The 21166-nt window shown below is 42.0% G+C and overlaps 1 protein-coding gene across 9 annotated transcripts in view; it reads right to left on the bottom strand.

Moving 5' to 3' along the window:
- The window catches only part of IQSEC2 (IQ motif and Sec7 domain ArfGEF 2), a 177222-nt gene that overhangs the window by 9817 nt on the left and 146239 nt on the right, over positions 1-21166 (bottom strand). For 8 of the 9 annotated variants that reach the window (XR_014176163.1, XM_081962377.1, XM_081962382.1 and 5 more), the window contains 11 exons: positions 19199-19481; positions 17705-18103; positions 13418-14298; positions 10139-10300; positions 8623-8745; positions 5699-5865; positions 2950-3089; positions 2712-2837; positions 1765-1864; positions 1110-1271; positions 633-806 (listed from right to left, as the gene is read on the bottom strand). Coding sequence is in view for 8 of the 9 variants with exons in the window: in XM_081962377.1 (XP_081818503.1) it covers positions 633-806; positions 1110-1271; positions 1765-1864; positions 2712-2837; positions 2950-3089; positions 5699-5865; positions 8623-8745; positions 10139-10300; positions 13418-14298; positions 17705-18103; positions 19199-19481 (2717 nt within the window). In the remaining variant the exon portion in view is untranslated. The remainder of the gene's footprint in view (positions 1-632; positions 807-1109; positions 1272-1764; positions 1865-2711; positions 2838-2949; positions 3090-5698; positions 5866-8622; positions 8746-10138; positions 10301-13417; positions 14299-17704; positions 18104-19198; positions 19482-21166) is intronic. The other variant, XM_081962378.1, reaches the window with a different exon arrangement.

Below are 21166 nucleotides of genomic sequence, written 5' to 3'. Positions count from 1 at the left end.
AAGAGAGCATCTGAAGTAAACAACAAGGTGGCCAATCAACAACCAGGATCCCACAAAGCCCACAACTGCTACCATAACCTGGTGGCACAATAACACACCATTTTGAGGTAGCGTATGTATATTCATAGTTAGCTACAAAAGAGGCTTTTTATAGTGTTAAACATTAAGAACACTTTAAATCCCCCTCTGCCAATCCCGGAAAATCAAAAAAGAAATCTCAAGTCTGTTGATTTAGCCAAGAGCCATAGCTCTGCTCACTGTGGCCCTTGGCTTCCCCAAAACAGTTGTCCACACTCAATCTGAAACCTGAAGGAATACAGTCTAGGAATTGTCCCGGAAGGTTCTGACAAATGCACATATTGGCTCAAATTCTGGAACCCAGAACCTGGATACCAGAAGGGCAACTAAACATTTCCACCTGCATTCCTAGAGAGGCCTCCAGGACACTGATGATGTCATCTGCTACATTCTGCCACACTTTTCCGTTCCGTGGAATCTGGTGATAGGTTCTCCTCAGCATAAATGGAGAAATTCTGGTTCTTTCCTGATCTTCATCCCAGCCCTGAGCCTCCCACGGTCTCTTCTCCGAGAGCCATAGGGAGAACCTAGAGTCCTGAACCCCTGTCCCTCACCAGCATCAGAGAGGTCACGCAGGGAGCTATTGAGGGCACTTCTCTTCAGGCCTTCTCCCATAGTATAGGCATCTTCTAGGCTGCTCCGGGTCAGGGTCCCATTCACGGTGTCCTTGGGCCCAGAAGCGGGAGAGGCGTTGGGGCGCATTACTCCTTTCTGCTTTTCAAGCTCCGCTGTGATGGAAGAATAAGACAGAAGCAGACGGGTTATTTACAATTCTTAGGATGGTGCCTCAGTCTTGAATGACAGAGTGGCCCCATTTCTGATTAATAGTGATGAAATCCAAAGACTACCTTTGGAAACAATAGAGAAGTACCATGAATATTTGTGAAATATCATCCCACAAGGAAGGGCAGTGACTTATTATAGGAAGCTTATGCAATATTCCCACCTCACTTCTAAACTTTCAAGCACGTGCCCATTTTCAAATATGTCCCTGGTAATAACAATCTGGGCCATAGCAGTTCCTCACTCACATTCCACACGGTATTTCTCCATCTCTTGTACTTCAGCGATGGACTCGCGCAGGTCACTTGTGAAACGCAATCGATCCTGCAGGCTGGGGGCATTGAAGATGATCAGGACTTTTCGTTCCCCACCGGGGACAGCTGAGAGTAGTTTAATCCCATACTGGTAATCTGGTTGGAAGAAAGTCAGATGCTGGGTGACGATGAGCCCATTGCAAGGCAAGGATGGCAATCATGAAATGGGCCAGAGTGATGGGTTATTCCTGAAGGTCAGCCCAAGAATGAAGGATAGAAGGATAATTAAGCAAAGAATGAATCCTTCCATCAAAGAACAAAGGCCCGTCAGAAGCTGGCTCACCGCAGGGAAGATAAACGTGCCTCCCCCAGCTGGACAATTTCAGGCTAGTTTGGGTGGCATTCTTAGCCTGCCTGGAAAGCCCAGGGCAAGAAAATTCTGGGTAGGTAGGGGATCCAATGAATCTGTTGTTGCTGTAGTAGGCACTGAAAAGCTAACAGGTCCTCTTTAAAGGGGACTTTAAGGATCATGGCAGGGAGGAGGATAAGGATTATAATTGGAGCAGATAGTAATGTATCATGGAGTCTGAGCCCCATAGAGAGATGACCAGAAGGCCTCTCTGCTGGGAATTCAGGCAGGGACACTCACAGGAATTCTGAAAGAGCTGTAGCTGCATCTCAACAAGTGGGAAGCTCTGGCGGAAACTGTAGGTCACAAGGATCTTCTTCTTCTGGAAAATCTTTGTCACCTAAATATCATTGGCCACAAAGGGTTGAGGATGGGGAAAAGAGGATCAATAGGTAGGAAAGAGAACCATGAGTCAACCACCAGGCTTCATTTTCTAATAGGGCACATTGAAAAAATAACATATACAGCATATACATTTATGTAATACTAAAGTACAATGGAATCTCCTTTCATATGGCTGGGCACAATTGACTCTAGAAACTTTTTTTTTAAGTGTCACATTAGTCAGTCCAGTATTTCCATCTCACATTAGTCATAAACTATACAAAATGAGTGTCTAATTCATCACACATTTTTACAGCAAAATGGGATGTTGCTCCATGATGGAAGCTCTCGTGTGATATCTCTCTCAGACACAGCCTTGAAATTCTAGCTTTTAAATTACTTTAAAAAAAAAAAACAATTTTACAACACTATGATGATACTACCAATGAAATGCCTTTCAAATGGGTGTGAATTTTTAAAGTTTCATTTATATAGTCATCTTTTCTCCTCAAAGGGTCCCTTTCCTTCCCAGTATGCAGTTTTACCAGAAAGCCTATTTCCATTCATGCTATTTCCATCAATCTATCTCCAGCATTGAAATATTCTCCGTACTTCCCCTGTGATGTTGGCTCAACTAGGAAGGCAAAACAGAAAAAGAGACCCAGGATGTGGCAAAGCCAGCAAATGGCCCTACTTGATAGAAACAGAGCCTTTCTAGGCCCCTTTGTTTCTCGACAATGCCCATCGTCTTCCAAGCCTTTCATCACCTGGGCTTTTCAGAGGTTTTGCATGAGAAGATGGAAACTTTCCCAACTCTATCTCTTCCCAAAGAAGCGGAGGTCTGTCACCACCCTTGATCTTACCACTAAGAGGTCATTGAAGAGGAAGACTTCCCTCTGGTGCAGGCCAAGCCTCTGGGGCCGGTTGGGGTCGGGGACCTCATACAGCTGGCAACAGCACACCAGGCGCCTATGGGGCAGAGAGAGAACCTGGTGGGATAGAGAGGAAGAACATGCTGGGAGCAGAGCTGGAAAATAAGTGATTGGGAACGCTCTCTTTGCAAACCACAGTCAACCACCCCTGAAGACAGCTTCCACTCACCGGCTTTTTGCCCACAATCATGCGCTCGACTGCCTGGACCTGAGAAACGTGATCATCGTTGGTGCGCAGTTCTCGACTCTGAATCCGCTGGTAAATCCCTACCAAGAGGTCACGGGGAATGTCCTCCCCATTATCAACCCCTGGCAAAGAAACCAAGAGGGGGAGTCAACAGAGAACAGACAGGCCACATTTAGTCTGACTAATAATACCGTAACCACACATATAGTATGTTTTAGGCCTTGTAAGCCAGTCACAGCCTTATGCCTCAGCATATTTTTGCTCATTTTGCTCATTTTTAAAAAATGAGTTTTGCAATAAATTCATTCAGATTCCTGGCAAGAGTTATCTCATAGGTTCTGGGCAGCATATCACTAGGGAGAGAGCAGGAAAAAAGGGAAGGGGAACAACAATTGCCACGAAGAAAATGAAAATGAGGGACGAGTGCAATAAGTGTTGGTTTTACATCATTTACCTCAACCCTGCCCATTGGCACCATAGATTACATACTGACAAAAAAGATGTTCTTACACACACAAAAACTGTTCAGATAAATCCACATATCAGTTTCAAAGCCTACAACAGCCCTGACAAGCTAGTATAATTCCCATATTGGGAACTATGAGAATATATACTCCACCAAAGAGCCTAAGATAAATTTCAGGAATTACACCCAAGGCCCCTATGACTATTGATTCTTTCTTTGCTTTCTTTGTTCTATTTCTATTTGCAGGTCTTTTTGTGATTTTTTTCACCAGTTCCTTCTCCTATTCTTCAGCTACTGCCACATCCACTATCTATTCTTTTTTGTCTTTCTTATCAACGTTAAGTCAGGGGTGTTATGGGGCAGGTGCCTGTCTGTTTGAATTCTGAAGTCCCAGAGTACTTTAGCTTCTTCATTTTCTATTATTTTCACTATTTTATGGTCCCATCAGTTTTTGCTTGCAGGCCAGTGGTATTCCTTGAAGACATTCCAATGCACCATTGCTGCTACCTTCTCATGCTGTTGTTTATAGTCAGTCTGTGTGCTGTTCTTGCAGCAGCTAACTCTTGGACATCATTGGCATTGACAAAATCACCATCAGTCAATTGTAAAAGACAGCTTCTCTCGGAATAGCTTACATCCTTTTACACCATCAAACCACATCCACCTATCTCAGGTCCTTGGGAAGGATTTGATAGGTGGATAAAAATGCCAAATCCAGTTTAAACATCTGGCTGACCATGCCACCAAACATAATAATCATAATCCTATCCAATTCAGCCCTTGGCAACATTTATTCACAATCCACAGAATTCTAGGTCCTAAACATTCCGCAGAAACATGTCCTGGGCAACTTTTTCTATTATGGAAAACAGAGGTCTCTTAAACTATTCTTCACTCTGCAACATTCTGGCTGTTATGTTTAGTCCAAATTGATCCTTGTGCTTGGTAAGGTGCTTAGAGTATAGAAATCCTTTAAAAAGCATTGGATCAAAACAATATCAATTTCTATTTTGAAATAAATAATACCATTGATCTCAGGTTGCAGTTCCTTCCCATTTTTAATTGAAACTAGTAGCTGCTTTGCTCATGGTAATGAGTTACATATGATCATGCAAAGTGAGAGTTGGAAGGAATCTTATAAATAATCCAATATTGCTGACCATTGTTTTTTAAGGCGTTAGCTTATTTCCCCTAGCTTGAAGTCATCTGCAAATTTATTATAATAATTTGCTTCTTTTTTATGTTTATTTTCTTATATTTTTCATACTCAATTACTGCTGAGTCACCTCTAAAGAAAATGGAGAGGCAATGTTTAAGATGTCACCATCTTGCTATCTTCATACCAAAAGCTTTGAGAAGCTTGTATTAAAATACTGAAAAACTATGTCTAGGTATTATGAATTCTGCACCATAGCAAGCAGAAGTCTGGAATGTGCAACCTCTTTCTCACCACATAATTAATTTCTTATCGTTTTAAACATTTGCAGTCATTAATGGCAACTAAGTCCTGTCTCCAAAATTGCTGCAAACCTTTTTTTGCATCTCTCTAGCTTCTGAGATTTTACCAAGTTTGTCCACAAACTTGCAAGCATGTATTCTCAGCTTTGAGAACAAGGAAGAGATTGCTGGGCTTCAGGCCCAATGTTCAAGCCTTCCGAAATATTTTTGAATCATTATATTGTTCCTTAAGATGTTATCTGTTATCCCTTCCCATCCAGCTTGATGTCATCTGCAAAAATATCATAATTTGCTTATTCTTTACTTTTATTTTATTATTATTTTCATAGTCCATTAATATTGGACTATGAATATTAATATAGGGGGCGTGCATAAGCGCACCAGGGTGCCTACCGTCCCTATCCTACTGTCCCATTTATATGTACTCTTTTTATGTGTCTATGACTATGTTTTGCTTATTTTTATCCATTTATTTGTGCCATTTTTTTCATGTGTTTTTCCTACTTGTTTCCTTGTACTTGTTGACAAATTTAAATAAATAAATAAATATAAATATTGAGTCGCCTCTAAAGAAAAAAAAAACTAAAAACTTTCTGAATAGTGCATTCACTGAATGGTGAATGAATGCTGCATTTAATCAGTTTACAATTTTCTGAGCTCCCACAGAATTACACATAAATGGTGCCTGAAGAGAGCAGTGAATGACATATATGCCACATAGGAATTGAAAGAAAAGCAAAGAAGCAACATCACCAAAGATGTTGGGAGTTCCAGAGACTCTTTTTTAAAAAGAGGATTCTTGCTTACCTCGTAGGTTTTTGATGAAGTCATCCAGCTTCATCTTCCTCTCTGCTTTGACGCTGGGGCTGTACATGTCCGTGTTGAGAAGGATGATGGCAAAAGCCAAGATGAAGATGGTGTCAGGGTTCCGAAACTGGCGCACCAATGGGGCATTGCATACACAGTAGCGCTGGCTGGAAGAAACGGGGTTGAGGTTACGACAAAGAAGCAAACAATTCAGAGGGAAACAAATAACACACTTCTCAGTTCTCATGAACTGTACACTGGGCTCAAGACATATAGTCAGCATGGAAAAAAATATTGGTGAGATACTAGCTGAACCTCTAAATAAGTCTTTTAGCCATCAATTTGCAGGTAATATATAAATATATGGGCATATTAACCTATTTATCAGTTTTACCATACAAAATCCATCTTTGTAATGTTAATTGACTGAAAGTTTAGATCATGAATCTTTGGATTAATCTGATTAATACAGCCTTACGAACTGATTCATGCATCATTGTATTCAAATATTAATTGGTAATTTATTTATTAAATGTATATGCCACCCATCTCACACTTCGGGGAAACTCTGAGTGGCTTATTCCTGGATTAATCTAAGTCTTTGTTTAGGTGACAGACTTGGTTAATATTCAGAATACATTGTGTCAATATTGAAGCCATGGATCTCCCTCCAAACAGCAGGAGTAAATGAAAAAATGAGTATTTTTGTATCTATAAACCAAAAAGTCTTTTTTTTCCTGGATTCACTTGGACCAAAATGCAGGACATCGATGGAAGAAAATATTTCACTGAGGAAAATTCTAAATTATTTTCCCCATTTTACAATAAATAAAATGTTGAACTCCCCACTAATAGCCTTATACATCAGTTCCAATTCCCTATAATGCATTTTTATACCCTTTCCGTTGTATAAGGAGGCACTTTAAAAAGAAACAAGGCTAAAAATAAACAGGAGCAAAAATATAACAAATGAAACTGGATCTTATTCAGTCTTTAAATTGCCTGAGATTTTCCTTAATGAATTAAATAACTGTTTGCTCCTTAATCTTTGATAATTTGCCTATTTATGTTTTAGAGAATTCCACAATGCTTATGCAAGCAAAACAAAATCAAACTATATCATATCATGCTATAGGAAAAAACATTCCTAATGTCCAATAAAATGATTCCGTCTAGCCGATTTGATGGATGGGTGAAATCATACCTCCAAATATGGATATTTATCAAGCTTATTCTTCAATTGGGACAGTATTGCCCTAATGAAACTACTATAAAGTCTGCAGCGATACTTCTTTTGAGATACGGTTTGTGAATTCAGATATCATACCAAACCACTCTTAATTATGAATTAGAATTATAATGGTTTAGAATTATAATGTCTGAACAATGTATATGTATTTATATTTACGTGTCTTGTACTATGTATAGAATCATAATCACCTTTAGCTTAAAGTCTTCAATGGCCAACCTTGAAGCATTTAAAGATCGTTCTTCCACATATAATTATTCCCTCCTACCTACTTTAATCCCAGAGTTCCAATGATGAAACATCAGATGCCTGGTAAACCATGCTACCATTAGTTAGAAATGGATACTGACTATCGATAAGATCAAGGAAAATGGAGATTACTAACAATAGACCTGCAACAGATTGTACTTTTACATCTGCAGAAAAGCTCATTTTGATTTAACTTAACCAGGAATTCCGGAGTCACTCCAAAACCTGACTTCATATTTTCCACTGAAGAAGGAAATCCTAGTAATATTAAAAATTTAGGCTAGATTTTGTGAAGGTGTTTCACTAACTACGAATGCAAGGCAATTAAAGTGAATGAGGAGGGCGGGACTGGTCCATAGATAGGAAGCTCACATTGTCAAGGCTATTTGCAATATTTAGGGAATTAAGCTCCATTTCTGAACATTCTTTCCCATGTGAACTACACCTCTTTACTCCGGCTGATTCTCTTGATCTCTGCTTCTTAAAGTAAGTTTCCAGTCCTGCAATTATTCCATAAAAGTGCAGCTGGCGGTAGCAAAAGAAATAAGGCATGCTATGGTGTTCTTGAAGACTACGTTTTGACCTTAAGCCTGACAAATTACTTCACTTGTTCAAGATGAATGGCTGGAACTCTTACCACACATTGGCCTGTGGTGCATTGTCTTTCTCTACAATGGAAAAAAGGCTGCATTTTCTTTTAATGTGAGCATCCTTTCAGTGTGGGAGAGGATGGCTTTGTCAGGCTTATACATTCCCATTCTACTCTGGTAGATGGACTGAGTGGATGAGACTGATGCCAGTAGACACAGGCAGGCAGGCAGGCAGGCAGACAGATTAGATCAGTTTTATACACTGCGCACCTAGGAGACTTGCTCCAATGTTTTACTGTCTCTAAAACCTATGCACAAGAATCAATACGCAAATATTCCCTTTCATTAGCAAACCATCATCGTTAGCCAGCCTGATATGGCAGAGAACCAATTAGCAGAATACACCAATAGGCTAGTATAACCTCAACAGGAAATCCTACAGGAATCATAGTTGAAGAACGAAATTATATCCAAGGTATTGGAATTACAACTTCCACTAATCATATCCAGCATCATGAATGTTTGCTAGGTAGGACAAATAACTAAACATACATGACGATATTATGCAAGTAATATAAATTAGGTAGTTGCATCAGATATAGGGACACATAACCATGGCATTTACGTGATGCTACCATCAAGTGTGCTATCTTGGGGATATGATTTGTTTCAGACGCTGCTGTCCACCATGGAAGTGGGTAATACAAGTTCACAGGGATTCTGGGACAGAGCTATATGTCTCTATTGCCTGTTGTCTGTTTTCTAAACTAGTCTCTCCTACCATACTTCCAAATGCTAAAGGGAACTGTGGGGAAATAGTTCCACCTTCAACGTACCTGAAGGCCTCAATGAGACGTTCCACTTTCTGGGCCTCACCTTGCACCCGAATGTGTGACTGGAACTTTCTCAGGGCATCATCCAGGTCCATGCTGGAGAAGTCCATCTCATCTACAACACAACTACAAAGCAGAAAAATACAGGGAAGGAAAAGAGATATATTGGTTCAGTATGAATAAGGTTGAGCACCAGGAGACTGTGAGCTCTTATCCCACCTAAGACACAAAATCAGCTGGGTGACCTTGAGCTAATCACTCTCTCAGCCCTAGGAAGGAGGCAATGGAACACCACTTCCAAAAAAACTTGCCAAGAAAACTGTAGGGGCTTGTCCAGGCAGTCACCAGGTGTCTACAATGATTTGAAGGCACACACAAACACAAATGTATAAGAATACTCCTTCCTCTGTCCATCTTCATTTCCAAGCCCATATACTTCCTTTAAAATGCTCACATAAACAGCAAGGCCTAATTTGGAGGAACTCTTAGAAACTCCTTCACAATTTTTAACAGCAGATGTAAGAATGAAAATAGTGGATCACTTTATTTAACTATTTTTCTTAGCACAAAATGCACTACATCCCAAATTAGTAGCTGAGTCTTTTAGAAAGAGAAATCCTGCAATGTCCCCAAGCAAGATCGCTTGTCAGTACAGTAGGAATTCAGACTTCTTTGATGATGTTTGAATGGTTGCTTTCTTGTAAAATGTGTTCATTTCTCTCTTCCAACAGACATCTTCTAAAAATATCTAAGAATCCGTAATATGTCTTCTTTTCTAAAGGTAAATTTTTAATCTAATCTAAAGTCATGTTCTACAAATGTTCCGTCTTCAATAGTGCAATATATTTTATTTATATAGTATTTCTTCTAAATATTTAAAAGACAGGACGTGGCTGGATTTTAGCTGTAATTTGGCTGACAAATAAGTCAAAAAGTTTGAGTTCATTCATAATGCTAAACCAGTATCCATGGCTAAAAAGCCACAATCGCATACTGTGCAAAGCTAAGATGAAAGAAACCGTGTCTTGATTTAGTCCAATGTATTAACCCATGTATCTCCTCAATATTTTTCACAAACCTGTAACATGAATTACTACTATGAACTCCATACTATATGGTGGGTGAAGCTGAACAAATACTTGAGCTTCTCTAAGGTAAGATCTGAGTTAGAAGGCTACTCTCTAGTAATTCATCTTTTTAATCCATGAATTCCCAGGTCTGGGCTCCCACTCAATCCCGGAGGTCACTGCTTGGTTTTCGGTCACCTTGGGGAGCTGTTTTGTGGATAATAAAATAAGGCAAGAATCCCAAATAAACCACCATGGACTCCTAGAGGAAAGTTACAACATAAATGCAATGAACAGAGCATATAAATAATGGAACACAAGTCCACTCTTTGCATTCTCCTATAAACATTAAAAAGAAGCAAGTTATAGCTTTACGTACGGCTTAGGGATAGGGTGGACTGCAAAAGGCAAAATTATGACAATGAGAAGGAAAAATGTATAAATCTCCTTACTCGAGTACATCTCGGTTGAATTGTTTCTGCCGGTTGCCAAGAAATTCTCCAATCATCTGCCGGCTTAGCCCCTTCCGCTCCAGGATAAACCGGGCCACGCCCACTGGCGTATCCGACAAGAAGCCTCTCTCAATTAAATACTGGATCCCCTTTTCTGGTTTCCTGCCAATGGGATGAGAAGAAGCCTGTATTCATGCTTGCCTGAAATCGTTTTTGTCTCCTACCTCTTTTATTAGACAAGGGTCAACACTGACCCTTTTCCAAATAAGCTTCTGTTTCCAAAAAATCACTCTAACTTTGTTCTCCTCTGTATATTAAAATTCTAGATATTCATTATGAAAGTGTCCTTGAATGCCCAACCTGATATAGTTTGTGTCATTTTTCACAAAAGAAAGCTAATGGAAGTGCCCTTAGTTATGCAATGTTTAGTTATATTTATTGCAGTTTGCTAAACATTATACAGAGTTAATAGGTTTTCATTCACTTTGATCCCTTCCCTGAATTCCATCAGTCACATTATCAGATCCAAGACTGAACTAGATTTAAAATGTAATAATGTAGAATCAGATATTCCTCCTTTAAAGCAGCAACAAAGCAGAAAGGCCCACCAAGCTGACACAGATTGATGAGCCTCAGGTGTGCTTACTTACACAAGGAGACGGTGTAGATGAACTGGGAACTAAGTCATCCCATTTACACCTACTGCCTTCCAGATGCTGCTGCTCTCCAGGTGGTTGGAGAATATGGGATCTAAAATCCAGAATATATGGAGGTCACCAAGTTGCCTCCACTGACTTGAGTCAAAGAGAAGAATGTTAATATTTCAAATAAATGGACTGTTCAAATAGCTAGATAGATAGGGTACTGATATTTTTTTTAGTATAATGATGTCACTTGAGAAAGTAGGGCCATTTTAAAAAAAAACCCTTTTCCACTTGGGGTGAGAGATTGGTTTTCTAAAGCTTTAAATAGTAAGGAAGAAAAGACTAGAAGTCTTTTTGCCATTTTTTTGCCACTGGATATTCACAATGTGATGCTATAGAAAAGGAGGGGGAGAATTGGAAAAATGGAATTGGGGGGACGACGACAAGTTGTTCATCCTTGCTTTAGCAAAACGGTGATCTGATATCTGGAAGCCTCAGTAACTTAGCTGATGAGGACCACTGAAGGCCTCAGGAGGCAGAAATATTCAACATCTTTTTAAAGTCTAGTCTTCCGGAGTTGTATTCTGCCACCTACCTAGCTCCCTTACAGCCACAAGATGTCAGCAACACCCTTTCCATTCTCTGTTTTTCCAAAACAATGCTTGAGGTTGTTGAAAAGAGGGGAGGGGGGAGGCAGGGGCAAGCAAGGAATTTCTGGATCCACAAGAAAATAAGTGGAAAGCAGTCAAGTGCCACCAAGCCATATCTTATCAGATTCTTTATCTGATTGCCCAGAACGCAATATTGTAAGGGACAAAAATGAGGCATTGAATTAAAGGTGTCCTAGGGATTGTATGTCCAACTCAATGCTGTTAAACCTTCCAACTCCAAAACAGAGAACATAATTCTCTGAGCTGAAAAGAGTAGCAACAGGAGGCAGTGAGCTTAAATTTGTGGGCATGAGCAGCTTTTGCTCATGATTGCGGGTTTTAGAGCAGAGAACTTCCTCACAGACCGTTGTCCACATCTATTAATCTGGGTATAAGTCTTGGGGAGGGGCTTAGTTTTCCTGCCTTTGGTACCAAACGGCCCTATCATGGACCAGACTAATTCCTCAATTTGCCAGATTGAAGGATGCACACAGAAGTAAATGCTCAAGGATCGCCTCCAGGAGGAAGGGCACAGAGATCTCCTACCCTGGCACATTGCCCCAGGCTTCAACGTGAGTCATGATCCCAGCTGGTTGATATGATGTGACGGCTGCTTCCCAGCCCCCAAGAGCCTGCTTCCTGCCAGTGAAAAAGATGCTGTCTGGCTCAGGAGCAATTAAAGCTCTAAGAACCGGAGGAAGCTAAAACCTAAGACTTCCGCCATCTCTTTTGCTTTGACCTAAAGACCTGATAGACACCATAGGGAGCAACCACCCAAATGGAGAGGTTGGAAAAAAGCCAAGTCAAAGCAAAAGGGGCACAGAAAGGTATTAGGTGAGATCTCCACCTTCAGACTGGCAATGATCCTGTCCTTTAAAAAAATAAAACTCTCCCATCCTCATTTATTTCACACCATCAGGCTGGAAAAAATTCACTTGCTTAAGTTAGGTACATTAGGTACACTGGGGCACTGCCCGTGTTATTATTATTTTTAAGGTAGCAAAAGGTAGCAGTAGAAATTGGTAAAGAGGAGCTATATGCTCTATTTAGGATTAAGATCTCATGTTTCAAAATTTGTTAACTCACAACTATGTTAGAAGGAAAGGGAATCAGATTTTTGGAAACCAGAATTTCAATTAAAATCCAGTTGGTAAAATAAGCCTCCTTCAGATTGTCTACTAGGTGACTCTAGGAAACCCTTCAAAAATAGAAGGCTGCATGTGTGAAGAATGAAAATTCTTGCCCAACATATACTGTGGGCACCACGTTTTCAAGGACTGTCATAAATTATCCAAATTTTACCAGCAGAAGTTCTTCTATAATGTGACCTGTTTATTTCTCGTAGGCCGTATTTCATCCAGAAGATGCCCAGACCACTAAAATCTGCTCCTTGTGCGCTACTCAAACACTCCATTGGTGATCCAGACTATAGAAAGTACAGATTCTTCCCCATGTTGCCTATATTCTGGAGAGCGGTTTGGAAGCTACAATAGGCAGAAGGACCTCGGTCAAATGGCCTTTCTCCAAAGAGAATGCTACAGCGATTCTATAAGGCAGTTGGACATGGGGATATATCCAAAGCATCCTTGGAGATAAAGACTGGGTTTACACCAGGGAGATCCAAATTCAAGTCTCCCCTTGACCCTTGTGCTCACTGGCCAGTCATTCTTTTTCAATCCAATCTACAGGAGATGAAATTAGCCATATATACAGCATGTCACTTGGAGCCCTCAGAGAAAAGATGAGAGGTATAAGTAGCAAAAAAAAAAAGTGAAAAAAGCATTCAAAGCTGACCCAGCACCTCTGTCCTCAAGTCAAGAAACCACTCACAACTATCCCTTCCCCCCACCCCACCCCCCATGCTAAATCCAGCTGGATCCCTAAGGTCTGTAAAGCCAGACCAGCCCTGGAGCCTAACCCAGCCTTCTGCTGAACATGCTTAATCCACTGTTTCCCCCATGCCGCTCTGACCACACTAGTCGTACTTGTTGAAAAGGTTGAGGCCGATGCGGTACTGGCGGCGCTGCACCACATCGTTGTTGAAGGCAGGAGAATCCCAGCTGTGCCGCGTCTCACGCTGGTAGGTCTGCTTGCAGGGCCCCCCGACAGTCGTGGTGGTGGCTGGGGCAGGTGGAGGTGGGTCGCGCAGGCTGTCCCGTGAGGAGGATCCTGAGCTGCAGTTGATGGTCTCGTTGGAGTTGGTGGTGCTGTTGAGGCTGTCGTTGTCGCCATCTGAGTTGTCCGGCGGAGGAGGCGGAGGCAGGCGACTTGGGGCCTGAGGGGGTGGGATGGGCAAAGGTGGAGGAGGCTGGCTTTTCTCAGGATGATAATGGCGGTGTGGGTGTGGGGAGCGTGCAGGCCCTCCAGGATGTTTGAGGGTGCCATGGGGGCTGCAGCCATCTTGCTCATACATGAGCCCCCGATTGACTGAACCCCGATCAGAACGGTCGCTCAGATCCACTGAGCTGTCACTGGGAGGCTCAATTGTGAGCAAGGGCAAGTGAGCGCCCCGAAGGCGGTAGTCCCGGCATTCCATGCAAGGTGTGCTGCGCCGGCTCCCGCCCCCATTCTCCCGGCTGTCCTCCCGCTGGGGCGCCCCCCAGTACTCCGGCCGTGGGGGTGGTGGGAGGGGCACTCCCGGAGCAGGCTCTGGGGGCTCAGTGCTGGGGGGGCGCTCCAGAGAGAGGGGTGACGTGGGAGCGCCTTCGTCCAGATAGAGTGTGACATCACTGAATGAAGTGGCAGCACTGTCACCCTGCTGCTCCTTGGATTCACTTTTTTCCAAAGTGGGGCCACCAGGTCCTCCCTCCTGGCCAAGTGGGTGGCAGTTTAAGGCTTCATCAATCGATTCTGCCAAAGACTTCACCTATGGAGAGGCAGAGAAGGAGGTCAGCCAGGGCAGATTCTCTTTGGCACTATAATGGTGCAGGGGAACAACTTAGGAGACAGGAGGAAGAGCCACAGACTGGACAACAGTCAGATAAGACACAGCTGAGTTTGCAGAAGAAATGTGGACATAGCAAAAATCTCAGAAGGCATCCTCCCTAATTTCTTTTGACTATAAAAGCAAGGGGTGGGGTGGGGAGGAATGTACTTTCAGATTTGCAAGTTTCCGTTAAGGATCGAACTAACACTTTTGAGGTGCGCTTCTTAACTGGACTACAAGGCTGACAAGGGTTCAATGCATATTGTGAGAAAGAAACCACTCTCTGCTAATTAAATCAATCCTGTGTCTTATTTTAATTAATGAACTCCCATTTGAATAATCTTTTATGAAACATATGGTACTGCAACAGTGAGAAGATAAGTTAAGTTATCAAATCAGAATGCAGAATTGTTATAGTACCAAGCTCATTATAGTATCGATGTACCAAATTGAAATCTGTGAACACAAGTGATCCAAAGCATGATTTATAGGCAAGATGTTCTATTCATACTAAGTTCCTTCAGCACTGCTGTGAAATTGTTTTTCTTCCATTAACTGTAAAAAAATAAAAAAATAAAAAAAAAGGATTCCATACAAAGTTTTCATATAACCTATCCTATTTGCAAGGACGTCGTCTTATGACATTTCCTTCAGTGCTATTTGGTGGAGGAGTCATCTGCAGTGCAATGTCTACTAGTGCTGCTGCTTTAGGTGATTACCATATTTTTCGGAGTATAAGACACACATTTTTTCCTCAAAAAAGAGGCTGAAAATCTGGGTGCGTCTTATGCATCGAATACAGCATTTTTTTGCCTCTCAAACCCCCGCCCCCTTCTCCAAAATGGCCATGCATACCTTTATGGAGGCTTTCAGAGAGCTCCTGGGGCCTGGGGAGGGCAGAAATGAGCACAATTGGGCTATTTTTGCTTCCCCGACCCCCAGCAGCACTCTATAAGCCTCCATAAGGCTATGCATGCAATTTGTTTGACAAAAAACGGCCCGTTCTTGCAAAAAACTGGCCTTTTTTGCTTGTTTTTTGCTCCTCCACCCCTGCAGGAGCACTCTGCAAGCCCCCCCCCCCAAGGCTATTCATGCCTTTTATTTGGAAAAAAAAACTTTTTGGGGGGGGAGGTTTGCAGAGTGCAAAAACTTTTTTTCCTTTCTGAAAGCTCTTTAGTTAGAGTGATTGATGGGAATTACATTGATCAAGTGCTGTGCCAGCAGAAACAAGTCTTAGGTGTTGCAGGGTATCAGCGATTTCCTTCTCCAGCACATGGATAAATACACCTGGAAACATCTACCTACCTACCTACCTACCTACCTATTCTCTCTCTCTCCCTACCTACCTACTGTATTTCTCTCTCTATCCCTCTATCTACCTACCTACCTACTCTCTCTCTCTCCCTACCTACCTACTGTATTTCTCTCTCTCTCTCTCTCTCTCTCTCTCTCTCTCTCTCCCTCCCTCCCTCTATCTACCTACCTACCTTACCTACTCTCTCTACCTACCTACCTACTGTATTTCTCTCTCTCTCTATCCCTCTATCTACCTACCTACCTACCTACCTACCTATTCTCTCTCCCTACCTACCTACTGTATTTCTCTCTATCTCCCTCTCTCTACCTACCCACATTTTTTTAAAAAAATTGCCTCTTCAAAACCTTGATGCTTTATACTCCAGTGCGTCTTATACTCTGAAAAATACGGTAAGTCTGTGAAACTGAATGGCAACCCAAGAGAAAGAAGCTAATGTGGAGCCCTTTTAAGTTTCATTGCATAATAAGATGAAGTGAGAATGGAAATATTTTCCATTCAGATATTCAGAAACATAAAGGGCACCTTTGAATTTACCTGATCTTACTTATTTGGTACACAGTATTAAAGGCTTGAGAACAGTCTATGACTTGGAGTGAGTAGAGACTGTTTCCAGATCAGTAGGTTACCATAAAGTAGTGGTTATGCATTATATGAGAAGTCCCCTTTTGCAGGAGAAATATCAGGCCCCATTATCATCTCTTTGTTGTCTTGTCAGAAATGTTGTCTATCGTATTACTTCTTTGCCAAGGCTAAAGATCAATGCTTTTTAAATGAGGCTCAAGAGGCTGTTTTCAGCACTAAGGAATCCCTAGATGCACTTGCACAGATATTAAGCCTACTTTGCCTGGGCTGCAAAACCCAGACAACCTCTGGATATAAGTCTTCCTTCCCGTTTAATGTTTATCTGGGTTTCTGCAACCCAAAAATGGTACAAAAAGCCGTGGGCAGAGCATCTAACATGGTGAAACAACAGAAACAAACACTAATGGTAATAAAAGGAACTCAGATTATTAACTGTTCTGTAAACATAATTTTAATAATGCCAAAGTCTGTTAATTGTTTGATGCTGACTTGGTTGGTTATCCCTGTACTTTTGCACGCCACAAGAGAAATACGGCATGGAGTATCTACTGTGTATAAATTAGTTGCGATTTCTAGGAGGAGTCAGTAAAATAGGATTTCAGAGTAGAGGTGAAATTCCAACGAGGGATTTGCTAAGTCATGACCCATTTTTCGTAGCTTGTCTCTGTATATACTAAACAATTATTCCTGCTGTTAATAAGAGGGAGAAACATTGCGGCTAAGCATTATGATTGTAACATTTCAACCAACAAACCAGGGGCCTTGGCATTGTGCTCATTAGTTTTCCAACTTCTTTTCCATTTTTTTTTCTTTGAAAGAGGCTTACAAAGTAAAAAAAACAACAACCCTACTACAACTGAAAACTCAAGTAATATCAAGGCAAAAATCAAGCATGCTTCAGCTTACAATGCAATTCCAAATGGGATTATCTTTTCTAAAACGGCTCATCCTGATTAGGGGCAGAAGATTTGTGAGGACACAAGCTTCTCTTTGCTTGCCCTGTAGGGTTATAAGGAAATGAATTCTTGCTGCTTTGCCTGGGGAGGGGGATGTGGGCGAAGTGGAGTTGCAAAAACAAATGAAAATATTGGCTTCTGCCAGCTTCAACTGACCCTACTTTGAAGTGGAAACCTGGACTATGATGAAATAGAGCAGCTTTGTCCATCCTCTGACTCTCTTCTACGTAGATGAAACAAAGCCTAGATGCACCATAAGGAGAAGGTTCTTCTGGCTAGAAATGAGACCCACAGGCTGGAGGTCCCCATCTACGCATTGACTTTGCTCGGGGGCAGCAGAAGATAGAGAAACGATGAGGTTTTGGGAAGGGTTGAAGAAGCATCAGGGGATATAATCGACGGATAACACAAAAAGGTCTAATTTGGGCAAAGGTGATTTCTTTCAGCATTTCAAGGAAAGCTACCTAGAAATGTGCAGCTTGGGCCTTACCTGCTTGGAGAAGGAATCCTCCAGCTCCGTGATGTCATTGCAGAAGCCTCCAGAAGAGGAATGCAGGGAGTTGCCATCCACGCCGGTCCGGCAAGAGCTACCGTAGGGAAGGCCGTGATCCAGGAGGTGAGGTCGAGCACTAGCCATGGAGCCCTCATCCAGAGAGGCAGGTTTACCTTCAAAGTAAGGGGCATTCTGGGCCTTGTCATATTCCTCAAACGAATATTGCATCCGCATGTTGGACAGTATGATGCGCCGTGACATACGGCTCTCTGACGCCGAACTTCTTAGGCGCTCAAACTTTTTGTTCATGCGGTATTGGCGAAAGGCTGTTTGAATTGTACGAGCTGCCCGCCGGCTCAAGAAATAGCCCCCATACTTCCGCTCCAGCATCTCCACCTGCGATGGGTATCAACAGAGAGGAGGGATTTGGAAAAGACAAGAGGGAGATGAGTGAGGAGAATAGGAAAATCGAAACATGAAGGTAAGAACAAGCCAATCACCCCCCCAAAAAACAGTGGGTTCTGAGCAAGATATCACACTGGGTTTTTTCAGAGGAGAAGGAACCACAGGATATTGTCAATTTCCTCCAAAGAAATACATGAAGCAAGCTCAAACTGAAGCAGCCTATTTTAGTGCAGCATATGCTGGCTCTTGGCTGTAATGTCTTCAGACTCTCAAGCACAGGTTTTCCCATCCCTTGTTATTTAAATGGAGGTGCTAGGGATTGACCTACAGCAGTGCTTCTTAACCTGGACAAGTATTGTATATTATGATGCATAATAATATATATTGATACTAGAGCACATGCTTTGCACATGAAAAGTCTGTATTTCTCAGCCTTGGCAAATGTCTATGGAGAGTCTCAGTCATCCCTCCAGGTCATGGTTGTCCCAAAGGTGCTTTTTCAAGAGGCAACTGGATTTTCTGGTTTTTCTTTGAAGACGTTTCACTTCTCAGCCAAGAAGCTTCTTCAGCTCTGAAACATTTTCAAAGAAAAACCAGAAAGTCCAATTGCCTCTGGAAAAAAACACCTTTGGGTCAGCCTTAGCAATTAAGATGTCTGGATTTCAACTTGCTGGCTGAGGAATTCTGGGAGTTGAAGTCCAGACATTTTGAAGTTGCCGAAGTTGAGAAGCATTGACCTACAGATCTTTCCAGGTGCAATGGATATGCTCTAGTATTAAGCAGTCTCTCTTAGGGTTTCTGCCTTTGCCTGCCCTTCCAATGTACAGATATTGGATCTTTCAATCTTTTAAAGGGCTTTTGTGGGGCCAGGTTTTCCTACTTCATAGATAGTTTCCACACTGGCTCAATCTACAAAATCTTTTACTGCAAACTTCAGACAAATCAGGTGCTTAACTCCCAAAATGCCCCACAATAACGCTGGCTCATTGGACTTCAAAGGAAGCCACAGGATTTTATTCCTGCACATCAGGAACCCCAGAAGCAAGGGGGTGATCTCATAGTCCAGCACAATCTACGACCTGGTACCTTTTTGTCTTGAAGATCCGTTGAGAGCTCATAGCTGTCTGACAGTGCTGATCGTTTGCTATCCTCCTCTTCCTGCTTCCTCAGCGCCACGCTGGCTGGCTGTAGCCGAGCTCGCTGGGCCCACGGAAGCCCTGGTGACGGAGCGTGACAGACAGAAGAGGAGGAAGATGGCACTAAATCGTAGTGCTCAACCTTAGCCACTTCAGGGACGCATCGGTATGGTTGACTGCCCAGACTGTCCACTATGGTTCCTGCCTCGCTTCCCGGAGGGTCTCCTTCCACACTGCAAGAAAGAGAAAAAAGGCTAAATGAATGTGGATGAACGACGTTTTTTTAAAAATCAGAGAGATTAAGTATGTACCAAACACCATTTTGAACTCAGAACACTCTTCATAATGCTTGAAACCAGCCATTTTGCATTTGCAAGCAGTCACTTTCTTCTAAGAATGGTGGTTTCATGGAACATTTTGCACTCCCTTAGCATCAACCCACCAATACTTTACTATTGTATACTATTTATTGTACCTTTATGTCATATTATAGTAGTGTTTCTCCACCTTGGCAATTTTAAGTCCTATGGACTTCAACTCCCAGAATTCCCCAGCCAGCACAGCTGGCTGGGGAATTCTGGAAGTTGAAGTCCACAGGACTTAAAGTCGCCAAGATTGAGAAACACTGTATTATAGGCTGGCAAATTCAGCCATGGAGAACTACAATTAATCTGTTGCACAAATTCTTTCATTGAGTGAATCTCCTGATTCTTCACAAGTCCCTCCTACAGGTAGTCCTTACTTACTGACTGTTCTCATTTGCCCACTGTTCAAAGTTATGATGACGCTGAAAAAATAGGTTTACAATCAGTCTCCAAACTTGCACTACTCCAAAAAATCATGGAGTCTGGGAGCTTTGCAATTAGAACATATTTATGATCGTCGTAGTGTCTTTTGGGTCATTAAGCACTGTGATCACTATTTATGGCCTTCACTGCCAGCTTCCGACAAATAAAGTCAGTGGGGAAGCCAGCAGGAAGTCATAAATTACGGTCACACGATGTTGTGCTTAATGTTATGTGGTGCTTCAGTTAATGTTCTAAGTCCAGCGTAGTCACATGTTTCACTTAGCAACCGCATTGCTTAGCAATGGATCTGTCAGTCCCAATTGTGATCAGTAAGTGAGGACTGTCTGTAATCACAATAATTCTGGATTAACTTTTTCCCCAGCAACATTTTGTTATCATTCTCCTGACCTAAGAAATAGACCCTGAAGCTTCTATTAACCCCATTTGGACAGCATGTATTTCCTGAATACAGAACAGGAAATGGAGGTGGGAGAGGCTGATAAATCAGAGGACTAACCTGAAGGTAAGGGTTAAACCTTGATCTAGTCGACTCCAACAGTTTTGCATTTGTTTTTCTTTTTAGGAGAAGCAATTCCTTGTGCCCTATAAAACTCCTGCTGGAATAGGTCACCTATATTTATAAAAATCCAGAGGATGTTCCTTGCTTCTCTCAGCCCACGCCAGTCTTGCCTGGGTTCTTCTAGGAGGACCTGTCCTAATGCTATGGCTGAAGGCTACTGTCACCTTTCCATCAGAATGGAACTTTTGTAAAAAATTTCAGGAGAGCTGCAAGTGGATGACAATATAGCTGACCAAAGACAAAGGGAATTCTATCCAACACATCCATATCAGCTGTGTGCATCAAATAACAAATGCAGCAACATCACACGGCAAACTCTACTCCTTTTGTAGTGTGTCATGACATCACACACATATGCATTGAGAAGCAGAACTTATGACATCATGGAAGAACATTTCATCATTTCGATGCAAACTCTGGATTTATCTGGATATCTCTAAATGGATATCTAGAGGGAACTAGGTTGGAGAAGGCTGCTCTGTTCAACTTTTGCATCATAATTTTGACTTAAACAAGTCCAGACCCCTCTGAACAGATGCATTCTTAAGCA

This window comes from Natrix helvetica (assembly GCF_964273705.1).
Source record: "Natrix helvetica genome assembly, chromosome: 1".
Lineage (NCBI taxonomy): Eukaryota > Metazoa > Chordata > Lepidosauria > Squamata > Natricidae > Natrix > Natrix helvetica.
Note: the sequence above shows the minus strand (reverse complement) of the source record. Positions and strands in the feature narration are given on the sequence as shown.